The 12723-nt window shown below is 40.2% G+C and overlaps 1 protein-coding gene across 1 annotated transcript in view; it reads right to left on the bottom strand.

Annotated features, from left to right (window-relative positions):
- Positions 1-12723, bottom strand: part of mcph1 (microcephalin 1) — a 315247-nt gene that overhangs the window by 218344 nt on the left and 84180 nt on the right. The window contains exons 11-12 of the mRNA XM_080193243.1: positions 10557-10594; positions 3664-3826 (exon numbers count right to left, since the gene is read on the bottom strand). Of these exons, the coding sequence (XP_080049369.1) occupies positions 3664-3826; positions 10557-10594 (201 nt within the window). The remainder of the gene's footprint in view (positions 1-3663; positions 3827-10556; positions 10595-12723) is intronic.

The raw sequence follows: 12723 nt of genomic DNA, 5'->3' as shown, positions 1-12723 counted from the left end.
CTTTCCAAAAGGTCATAAATCCTATCCCTCAGGACCTTTTCCATTAACTTACCGACCACCGAGTTAGACCAACTGCCTATAATTACCAGGGTCATTCCTATTTTCTTTCTTGAAGAGAGAAAAATTGTGAAAACTGTCCCACAGTTGAGTCGAGTAATGGCCTGACAATGTCCTAGCCTCCTCCATTATTATACAAATTCAGACTGGAGGCGTTACCAGCAGTGTACCACAGGGATCAGTGCTAGGTCCTCCGCTGTTTGTGATTTTTATCAATGACTTGAAGGAGGGGGCTAAAGGGTGGGTTAGTAAATTTGCTGATGACACCAAGATTGGTGGAGTAGTGGATGAGGTGGAGGGCTGTTGTAGGCTGCAAAGAGGCATTGATAGGATGCAGAACTGGGCCGAAAAGGGGCAGATGGAGTTTAACCCTGATAAGTGTGAGGTGATTCATTTTGGTAGGACAAACTTGAATGTGGATGACAGGGTCAACAGCATGGTTCTGAGGAATGTGGAGGAATAGAGAGATCTTGGGGTTCATATCCACAGATCTCTGAAGGTTGCCACTCAAGTGGATAGAGCTGTAAAGAAGGCTTATTGTGTGTTAGTGTTTGTTAACAGGGTGTTTGAGTTTAAGAGCCTTGGTGTTATGCTGCAACTACACAGGACCTTGGTGAGACCACATTTGGAGTATTGTGTGCCGTTCCGGTCACCTCACTATAAGGAGGATGGAAGCATTGGTGAGATTGCAGAGGAGATTTACCAGGATGCTGCCTGGTTTGGCGAGTAGGCCTTATGAGGAAAGTTGAGGGAGCTGGGGCTTTTCTATTTGGAGTGGAGGAGGATGAGAGGTGACTTAATAGAGATTTATAAGATGATGAGGGGGGTAGATAGAGTAGACGTGCAGAGACTATTTTCTTGGGTGGATGTAGCTGTTACTAGGGGCATAACTATAAGGTTCATGGTGGGAGATAAAGGAGGGAGGTCCGAGGTAGATTCTTTACTCAGAGAGTGGTTGGGTTGTGGACTGCACTGCCTGCTGTGATGGTGGAGATGGACACTTCAGGAACTTTCAAGCGGTTATCGAATAGGCACATGAAGCCTATTGAGAATGATAGGGAGTGGGATAGCTTGATCTTGGGTTTGGACATTGCTCGGCACAACATCGAGGGCCGAAGGGCCTGTACTGTGCTGTACTATTCTATGTTTCAATGACACAAGTTGTCCAAGGGGAAGACTTTGCAAGATTGACTCAACTGGATATGTATCTATTGCGTTGAGATTGATGCTGATGTTTGGTTTTAACCTATTCGACCTTTTCGTAGCAGTTTAATACAATTGAGTGGTGTGCTAAGCCATTTCAGAGGGCAGTTAACAGTTACTACTTTGCTGTAGATGTCAAGTCACACGTTGACAAGATTGGGCTGGGGAAGCAGATTTCCTTCCCTGAAGGACAACAGTGAACCAGATGGGTTCTTACTACAGTTTCACAGTCATTCGTAGTGAGGATAGCTTTTTATTACCAATTTATTTAATTAAATACAGCATTGCAAATTATACAGTGCAAACATGTTCCGGCACACACTAAACTGCTGTCTAAATTAACACTATCAGGCTTAATTTAATGCCACTCAGCCCAGGAATCAACCTGAGTGTTTCACTGCTACACTTGCTGAAATCAGAAAACTCATTGGAGGGGAATAGCTGAATTTCAGCTTCAGTCAGGAATCAAACGTGGACTTTCCTGGCCTCAGTACCTCAGCATGTGGCATATTTATCAACAGAGCCAGAGGAAAAGCACAAAACATGAATGAGCTAGATTTTACTCTCAAAGTAATGATTGGGCCAGTGGCGCTCACTGTTATTTGTGCACAGCAGAACAAGTACTTCCGATGACCGGCATATGCATGGTTAAACATGAATGCCCAAATGTTTCTTTCAAACTTACAGCATTACCTTTCTACCTGACTGCTCAAGTGCACTGTGTGATGAACATGAATTTCAAAAGACAATTAGGTTTCAAAATGTCCCTTTTAGACATTGCTCACTTCAGAGCAATGCCCATGTGATCTGGTTGCCAAGGGGAGAAAAATTCAGAAGTATCAAATTACAGATTATTATTACAAATTATCAAATGATCAAACAACATCTTTCAGAATATCACACAAAATAGGACAGCTGCAACTGAGATGCAGGAACAAAGAAGCTACTCCAGTGGACAACAAGGAGAACTGTTTTGTGATGGTGACCAAGTGTTCCATTTCTGTTCAAAAGACAGGGAACTGAATTAAAGGGGCTCTTGAAGATCGTGCCTTGGTAGTGATAATTGTATCTGGGAAAACTCAGGCAGACTGGAATAACTGTTGGTGGGCATTGGAAGTTTTGACCTGGTGTGGCAGGAAGCCAAACCACTCTGGAGAGCTGGGAGTGACTTTGGGACCATTACTTCATTGCTATATGTTTTCTAGAAGCGTAGCATAGAGCAAAAGCATTTTGTAGGATGCATTCTGTTATGCTTGTCAATTAATACAAAACTTGCCTTTTCCTTTAATTTGATGGATCAATTACCGGTTAACTAATTTTTGACCTATGTTGATTTTAGCTTGTGCTCTACAGTAAATGTCTTAAAAAGAAAAATTTTGTCCTTTGATTCTTTTTGTTGGTTGCTTGGGAAATCCATCTCTTTTTTGAAAATAGTGATCAGTCTCCTCTTGGACCATAACAATTGAATGGTGTGAAGTTGCTGCACTTGTGTGTGACACTTGTCCCAGAAAGTCTTGTCTGTAATTTCAAGTCCAAGTACCTTTTCACAAATTAAGTGTGAATTACTGCCAGTTAACCTCTCCAGCACTGAAAAAGTGTGCAGTCTTACTCCTTTAGTCTCCAATCATTGGAGCTTTTACAAAAAACCTTCTATTTTGTTTTTTCTCTCTGTTGATCTAATCTTTAGTTTAATTTCTATACCTGATTTTACACTGAATCCTCATACTTGGTCTCAGTCCTTCCTTGTATTTATCGCTCATACTTTCAGCAACTTGTCATGCGGAAAATTTAAAAGAGGGAAAAAGTATATTTGCCAGAACAAATTCTGGCCCTTACTTAATATTGGAAATGATGCCCTCTACTGGTATCACTTACTTACAGGCAAGGGCAATTATACAAACACAACAAAATCAGAATTCCTTTCCACTAAGCAGGGCAACCCCTCCGAACAATAATTTTTCAATATATTCGTCCAATTAAATTCAAAATACAAAATGTAATTCTTTTAAATTGACAACATTTATTCAGAGGTATTGGGTGCGGAAGAAAGAAGGGAAACAAATGGAATCATAATTACCTTGGGAGCATAACGAAAAATAAATATATTTCTGGGGTGAATGTCAAGGACATTGGCAAGGGCTATACTGAGCAAACAGATGATCACATGTTTAGATTACAACAGTTACAGAAGGATATAATGTTGAAAAAGTTAAAAATCGGAAAAGGAAACTAAATCTCAAATAGCAGCATAAAGGTGATAATTGTTTGAGCAGGCAGGATTTATTAAGGAACAGGGGTGTCAATTGATAAAGGGCTTTTCTTGTTAATTTCTTTCACCCTTTCTCTGTGGGTGGATTTGGAACAATACACTGAAACATGGGTGATTCTGTAAAGTTAGCTTACCCAGTCAAAGGACAAAATCCAGCACCCTCGGGCAATTCCAAACAAAACATTCAAAGTGCGTCGTGGGTGTCCTGCTATGACATGAGTTGTTGTTTCAGTCACTTGGTCTGAGAACAGAAAGCCACCTAGTTGTTTCACAATTTGAATTATAATGATCTGATTCCTGTTTTAAAAAAACATACAAAAAATATTTGAAATAATACACTGTCAGAGAATTGCTGTGAAATTTTATGAGCAGTTTACATGGGCCAACCGAACTTAACCACAATGACAGCGCAATAACAATATAATAAAGCACAGTTCATGCAAACGGCCTCAAGTTTTAAAAATACACAACTTCAACTTTTAAAACATGCACATTAATCAGAAAGTTCAAAGTTCATTTATGTCAACAGATTTCCTTTCATAGTATACATGAGAAGACCAATAATATGCTTTTCATAGTGGCAGAGAGCACTGTGTCATTATTTAATAAATAACAATATATATTTTTATTCATTCATGCGATAAAGGTGTCACTCTTGAAGCCAGCATTTATTGTCCACGCCTGTAATCCCTGTGGTGGAGGAATACCCACAGTGCTGTTTGGGAGACAGTTTCAGGATTTTGACCCAGCGACAGTGAAGGAATGGCAATATGTTTCCAAGTCAGGATGACAAGTGACTTGCAAGGCAACCTCCAGGTGGTGCTGTTCCCATGCATCCCTTCTTGACTCTTGACCTTCTAGGTGGTACCAGTCATTGGTTTGGAAGGTGCTTTCTAAAGATATGAGTTCTTGCAGATGATACACATGGCTGCCACCTTGCATTGGTGATGGAATGATTTGATTTTTTTGATTTATTACTGCCTCATGTATTAACACACAGTGAAAAGTATTGTTTCTTGCATGCTAGACAGACAAAACATACCATTCATAAAGAAGAAATGAGCGAGTGCAGAATGCAGCGTTACAGACATAGCTAGGGTGGAGAGAAAGATCAACTTAATGCAAGATAAGTCCATTCAAAAGTCTGACAGCAGCAGGGAAGAAGTTGTTCTTGAGTCAGTTGGTACGTGACTTCAGACTTTTGTATCTTTTTTCCAACAGAACAAAGATAAAGATAGAATGCCCAACTGCATGGGATTCTTAATTATGCTGGCTGTTTTGCCAAGGCAGAGAAAATGGTAGCCAGAGTTAATGGATGGGAGGCTGGTTTGCATGATGGATTGGGCTACATTCACGAATTTTGAGAGTTCCGCATGATATTTATAGATGGGACGCGTCCTGGATAGTGCCCAGCCTTTTCAGTACTGTTGAAGCTGAGCTCATCCAGGCACGTGGAGAATATTCTGTCACACTCTTGACTTGTTCTGTCTTGCAGGCTTTGGTGAGTCAGGAGGTTTCTAACCTCTAATAGTAGCCACAATATTAATATGGCTAGTCCAATTCAGTTTCCAGTCAATGCAAACTTCAAGGATGTTGATAATAGAGGATGCAGCAATGGCAAGGGGTAACGGTTCAATTTTCTCATGTTAAAGAATCGACAATGGTTTCATGGTCACAATTCAACTTTAAATTCTAGATTTTTACTGAATTCAAATTTTATCATCTGCCATGGTGGGATTGGCACCCAGCTCACAGGAGTTTTACCCTGGGTCTCTGGATTACTAGTCCAGTGACAATACCTTTCCTACCATATAGTTTAATGTAGCATTATAAATTGCAGTCACTTTTAAACACTTGGTCCCTCCAATACCATAAATTTCATTTAAATTTAATAAACAAACTTTGTGTTCAAGAAGTTAACTGCTTTTCATGAACAAATTTCGGCAGGCATTTGTAAATTCCTACTTGCATATTAGGCTTTTTCTGTGTTTCTGATGTTTTGAAGTATTGCGTCAGAAGTGAGACACGAATGAAATTGCAAAGGATAGCAGATGATCCTATACCACTGATGATGGTGAATTGAATGTTGTGCTGTTGTGTGCACATTTTGTTTTCTCTCTTTGCCTTTCACACCTTATTAGGCGCAGAAGGCAGAGATGGTCGATATGATCACTTTTATTAAGGCGGAGCTGGTCTCATCAAGACTAACCCTTCACTGCCCTCTGCAATTATTAAACTGGTGAAGAATTAAAGATGTGTAATTTAAGGGAGTTACTCTGCCTAGTTTTAATTGTATTTCTGAATGCAATCTTACATATTAAAACTTGCAGTTCATTTGGAATTTATAAATGTGGAGTATTTTGAATTTAATTATTTAACAACACTAACAATTAAGGGGAGATTTAACAGAAGTACTCAAAATTGAGAGGGATTTTGATACAGTAGGTCAGGAGAAATGAGGGACAATGACTAGAGGACAGAAATGTAAGGTAATTTAATGAAAAGATCCAGGGGAATGGAGAGTAGATTTTAAAGCAGCCAATTGTTCTGATCTGGAGTACACAAACTTACAAAGTGATGGAAACAGATTCATTAATGATGTTCAAAAGGGAATTGGATACATACTTTCAAAAGAGTCATTTATAGAGCTATGGGGAAAGAGCAGGGAAGTGAAACTAATTGGACAAGCTTTTTCAAAGAGCTGTCAGATACAATGGGTTAAATGGCTTTCTGTGCTGTAAGATCCTATGATTGAAGGGCTAGTGTTGCTCAGGAAATGGCGACAATAGACAAGTGAAAGAACAAAAGCCTTGCATTTATAAAGCACATTTCATGACCACTAGACATGTCGAAGCGCGCGCTGTATACCCAATTAGTACTGTTGAACTGCAATCACTGCTGCAATGCAGGAAACGTGACAGCCAATTTTGCTCACATCAAACTCCCACAAACTACAATGTGGTAATGGCCCAATTATCCGTACGTATGATGTGATTGAGGGATAAATATTGGCTGGTACACAGAGGATAACTCCCCTGCCCTTGTTCGAAATAGTGCTGAGGGCTCTTTTATTTCCACCAGAGCAGGCACCTCTACCACACTACATTGACAGCATTGGTTTCTTTTGCTTGGAACCTTGCAACTCAAAAGGCAAGACTGCTGTCAACTAAGCCATGGCTGACAGCCAGTTGACACTGGAACTCGATGTGGGATGGGATGTTGTGAAGAAAATTGTTCATGGATAATGCATGAGAGACCAGCCTGGAAAGTGTTGGAACAGTTCACATAAGCATGGAACAGGGTTTTGGTGGTGGCAATGGATGAAGTAAGCAATTCTGCAAGGGTAAAAGGAAGCAGTTTTCATGATGAATAATAAATGGCCTTGGAGCTCAGTTCAAAGTCAAACAAGTCACCAAGGTTGAGAATAGTCTTGGTCAGCCTGATTGTGTGGTCAGGTAGTGGGTGCAATCAATGACAAGGGAATGAAATGTTGTACAGTGACTGAAAACAATGGTACTGGCCTTTTTTATGCTAAGTTGCAGTAAAAAAAAGTTCATGAAGACAGATGCTCACTCAGTGTCAATGGACAATGTGACTGAGGGCAACTATGTGGCTGAGTTATCAGAAGAAATTATCGCAGAAGATGCACTGACAATATTTGATAGATATGAGTGGAGCCATGCAAGGCTGGACAGTTCAAGAGAGAAAGGCATGGCAGATTGTATCAAATATTGTAGGTGAGGCAATCAGATCATAGAGCAGCTAAGTATATTGTCACCATCACACTGAACATAATTGGTGACATTTGCCAAGGCAGTTTCATGCTGGTAAGGAAGAAGCCAAACTAACGAGAATCCACAAACTTCTTTTATGTAATAGAACATCCCAAAACTCTTCACAGAGGCTTCATACAAAATTATATTCCCAAGCCACATAACAAGATAACAGGTAAGATGACCAAAAGCTTGGTCAAGGAAGTAGGTTTTAAGCAGGACCTGAAAAGAGAGAGAATCAGAGAGGTTTTGGTGGAAATTTCAGAGCTGAGGGCCCAAGGAGCTGAAAGCACGAGGAATACTTGAGAGTCAAGAATTAAAAGAGTACAGACGGTTGCCGGGAGGTGATTACAGGGATGGTGACAGTTGAGGCCATGGAAGGATTTGAAAAAAAGGAACAGGGTTTATGGTGTTTCGTTGTATTTAACTCAAGCAAATGACTGCTGATCCAGTATTCAATGTTGGACAAGCAGCCTGCCAATTTGCAGTGAGAGAAGGAGAAAATAGTACAAGGTGACGTGAATTCAATATTACCAGTGCACATGTGAAAACTGGCATTGTGTTTTCAGAAAATTTCACCGAGGTACAGCATGTAGCTGAGAAACAGAATGGGGTTAAGCAAAGATCTTTGGGGAACATTGGAGATAACTGCATGATTGGGAAGAAAAGCCAGAAATAGGAAACAAAGGATGTGCACACAATAAAAAGGTAACATCAAGGATCATGGATAAGACGGAGAAGTTAGAGATCAGGGTAATTCCTGAAAGGAACAATATAGAAGTGAATTTTCTGACATGCACATAATGATCTCCATTCAGACAGGATGGGGACCAGAGACAGAACAGAGAGAACTATGAACATTTTGTACAAGCATTAGGCCAAAAAATTTAGTACTGACCAAAGTGGCCAAGGGGATCAGGGTTCAGAAGCAGATTTCATAAAATAGAGTTGGGGGTAATGGGTTGAGATCACAGGTTAAGATAGGAGACAACCTCAAGGGTAATAGGAACATTAAGATTTGAAGATCATCAGTGGTAGCGAGTAAAACGGTTCTGAGATGTCGGGATTCTCTGGCCTCCCTGAGATGTTTTTCTTGGCGGTGGGAGGTAGCGGACCATTGGCTGGTGCTGGGATTTCCTGGTCCCATCACTGTCAATGGGATTTCCCACTGATCCTGACTGCACCACCACATCCAACGGGGGTGCACTATCGGCGGGACCAGAAGATCGCTTCCCCTGTCTCAAACATGTGAGACAAATACATTGATGAGATGCACACAGTTGGTTTTAGAAGAGAGCAAATTGTGCTTGCTGCACTTGACAGCAAGACAGGGAGTGGTAAATAACGAACATAGGAAGGCCACAAGCCTTCCAAGCCTGGGATGGGAGCAGGGGAAAAAGCTGGCTAGGATGCAATAGGAAAAGAGATCGAGGTTAGTGGGGACGTGTGGAATGGGGTGTGTTTGGAGGCAGAAGGATATGGAACGAGAAGCGAACACTTAAAAGGATTGGAGGAAAGATAAGAGCGGTGGCGCTTGGGTTCACATTGCAGCCAATATGCAAATACAAGATAAATCAGACACTTCATAAACAAGAGTTAGAAAATTCGACAGAGATCCACAGAAGAGGAGTTAATGATCAGCCAGGAGGAAATTTTTCTATCAGTGATGGACATAATTTGACTGTTTTAATAAGAAAACTCCTTTTTTTTTTACAAACAAAATGAAGATCTGGATAAATTGACATGTGGTGCAAAATTTGCTCAACCAATGATGCTACAATGTTAGCATCCTACCTGAATGACCTGAGGTAGCCAGTCCAGTGTTCACCTGTGGATCGGCAAGGGAGATTGCAAGAGATGTCATAGCCTGGAGGCTATCAAGAGAATGGGGGAAGTGTGGATTCAGCAGAAGAATTTTTGAAAATACATGGCAAACTTCCAAATAAAGCACTTGAATCTTTTATAAGGAACACAGGAATTGGATGGGAAAGAAGAATTCAGGAAGTAACGTATTGTGCATGTCTGAGAGCACCAATTATAAGAATTCAAATACGTACACCGGCTGATGTGATTCAACCATGATTCACATTAGAGGAGGAGGCTAATCAGACAGCTCAGTTACTTAGAAAGAAGCCACACTGAATTAGCTGCAGAAAAATGGTTTTGATGCAGGAAATGCTGCGGCTGCTCAAGTGCCTAAACATGAAGAACCAGAGGAATTAGCTATGCCAACTGAGCAATAATAGTCTAGAGAAGAGCGCGAGGTTTAGAATCTAGCACAACTAATTTCATTATCAGTGGGGGCAGAGTGTAATATTTGAACTGAGTATAAAGGAAGATGGCTGTGGTTGTTGGAGGTCAATCATTGCAATTTCAGGGCATCACTGAGGCCCAACCATCTTCAGCTGCTTCAGTAATGACCTTCCTTGCATTTTATTGGCAGAAGTAAGGATGTCTGCTGATGATTGCACAATATTTAGCAGCATTCGCGACTCCTCAGATGCTGAAGCAGTCCATGCCCATATGCAGCAAGACCTAGTTAAACAGTCAGGCTTTGGCTGGTAAGTAATATTTTTGCTACATAAGTGCCAGGCACTGATCATCTCTAAGAAGAGAAGATCCCACCATCTTTCCAGTTCCAGAACCTGGAAACTTCCAAAGCATTATCATTTTATCACTGCTTCATTATTTACTCTTTACAACCTGAATGGTGTTATACAGACCTTGGACTTTACTTTTGGCATATTACCTTAAAAAAATAGTTCAATTGAGATCGAAATAAGTTAGAATTCAACATTTAGTTTGCCAAGGTCGAGTGTGTAACGTATTACATCTGGGTTCCACTTATTGAACCAGGAATCAGTGTCCTCAAGAGAGTTTTGGAGGAAACAAAGAAAACCAACCAGAAATTCGTTAAGTTTGAAAAATGGGATAGATTGCTGCTGTTTCAATGGACGGCATCTTATTTCATCTCTGGTTTCTTGCAATAAAACAATTTCAAAGCAATATTATTGAGATTAATGTGTGCAAAGTGAATACCCTCTCCAGGCAACAAGTGTTGAGAACTGAGAACTGAAAAATTCGCTACTGCCTTTACACAAAGTTTTCAACTTAGCGTAACACATTTCTTATCACATTAAATCTAGCTTCTTTCTGAACATACCATAGCATACAGCTGCCAACTTTCCAAGGTCATAGGTTTTTATTAAGGTTCAGGGAAAATAAAAATTAACAAAAAGAAATCTAGCACTTACTCTGAGGGCATGCTCGTCATGACTAGTGTTCTGCTTGGCTACAAAAATAAAGAAAATCAGTTTTAATTCTTCAAGCCTATAATCATTCCTGGTCATGCTGATAAACACAATTACATCAAAGATCTTGCAAGAAATGGAACAGCAGATTGCGGTCAAAGAGCTTGTTGCAATTTGCTTATTAAAACAGTTTCATGTTATACAAAAAAATACTTTCAGAGCTCTGACGAAAGATCACAGACCCGAAATATTAACTCTGTTTCTCTTTGCACAGATGCTGCCTGAACTGCGGAGGATTTTCCGTTTTAAATCTCATTTCCAACATCTAAAGTACTTGGTTTTCTCACTTTCACAATACTGTATAGAAGGATAGTTTTTATTAACATGACCAGTTTTTGTTTATGGTCATGAGTAAGGAACTATACTTGCATGTGCTGGAATTAAAATATAATACCTTTTTAACTTCATTCAGGGGATTTGAACATTGTTTAAGAATTGAGCTAACTTCTTGAAATTCTGAAGTCCTTTTCGGAGAAATACTCCCACATTGCTTTTAGATGGGAATTCTAGCATCTTGATCCAACAGTTGTGAAGAAACAAGAACACATTTCCAAGTCAGGATGTTGTGCGACTTGAAGTGAAATATGCAGGTGGTCCTATATTCATGGCCAATGCCCTTGTTCTGAGGTAGTTGAGGCTGCTGGATAGAGAAACCCTGATGAACCTGCAGTGCAACTTGTAAATGATGCACACTGTGGTCATCATGTTTAGATTGGTAGATAGGATGCTGATTAAGTAGGCTGCTTTGTCTTGGATGGTTCTTCAATGTTGTTGGAAACACATTCATCCAGACAAGTCAAGAATCTTGAACCACACTCTTGACTTGTGCCTTGTCAATAGCGGACAGATCTTGGTGGTGTTAGGAGGTAAATTCCTCGCCACAGGATTTCCAGCCTCTGACCTGTTCTTGGAACCATAGTATTTCTATGACTGGTTCAATGCCATTTCTGGTGAATTGTAACCCCCAGAATGTCATTACTCGGCGGGGTGGGGGAGGATTCAGCAATGATAATGCCATTGAATGCTAAGAAGATAGCGTTATGAACAACACTGATGCTAAATGTGAGGGTATCCCAAAACCCAGAACGCTAACTTGGAACACTGTTCCACAGTAGTGAATGTGTTTTTTTGGTATTATGTGAGGAACAATGTATAACCTAGTGAGAAAACAGTTGTAATTGTGTGAACAATTGAAGAATATTCATTAACTTGAATAAAAAACAAACACACAGGACAAGAAGAACTATAATACTCGACAACCCTTCAGAATATTAATTACGATCCACACACCATTTTACATGAAACTATCCCTTGATGCCCAAATACCGACATTTTATCTGAACTCTGAGACACCCCTTTAACCAAACAACATTCAATATTAGGTAACACTATGAGCTAAATAATCACTATAACCAGGTTAAGGTCTGGGAATAGTCTTCTGATTCAGTGAAGGCAGAAAATGGCAACATCTCTTAGGAGGTGGTAGCTACAACTTAATGCAGTTCTGATGTTAGCTGTCTCTCTCTCTTTTCATCTTATTGTTCCAAAGTTATACTATTTCTTTTTCTTTGATTACATCCCCCTATGGAGTAGACCTTTGACAGGTACATGTCAATTTCCTTATCTTTCCACTGTGCTTCTATCGCCCCACTGTCGTCTCAGCATATGTGTAATATACTTGTTTTCTTAATTCACATCTCATCATTTCTCCAGCTGTCTGCCTCTAATCAACACCCTGCTTTTAATTTATTTTTAATCTTGACCCCAGCTGGGCTCTTCCATCATTGAGGATAGGGATATTTGTGACACCTTCTCCTGCGGTTAGTTGTTTAGTTGTCCATCACAGGATAGTAAGAAGCCTCACAACTCCAGGTTAAAGTCCAACGGGTTTATTTGGATATGGCAGGGCTGCAGTGTTTTGACCTGACCCACTGGTACACTTTGCTCTGTCTATCACATGTTGCTTCCATTGCTTGGCACATAAGAGGTCCTGACTTACAGTTTCACCAGATTGATGCCGTATTTTTATGTATGCCTAGTGCGGCTCCTGTCATGCCCTCTTGCACTCTTTATTGAACCAAATACTGATTTGATGGGACATGACTGGCTA

Source organism: Carcharhinus amblyrhynchos, chromosome 7, assembly GCF_965287045.1.
Source record: "Carcharhinus amblyrhynchos chromosome 7, sCarAmb.v2.hapA, whole genome shotgun sequence".
NCBI classification, from domain to species: domain Eukaryota; kingdom Metazoa; phylum Chordata; class Chondrichthyes; order Carcharhiniformes; family Carcharhinidae; genus Carcharhinus; species Carcharhinus amblyrhynchos.
This window is presented reverse-complemented; position numbering and strand designations above follow the sequence as displayed.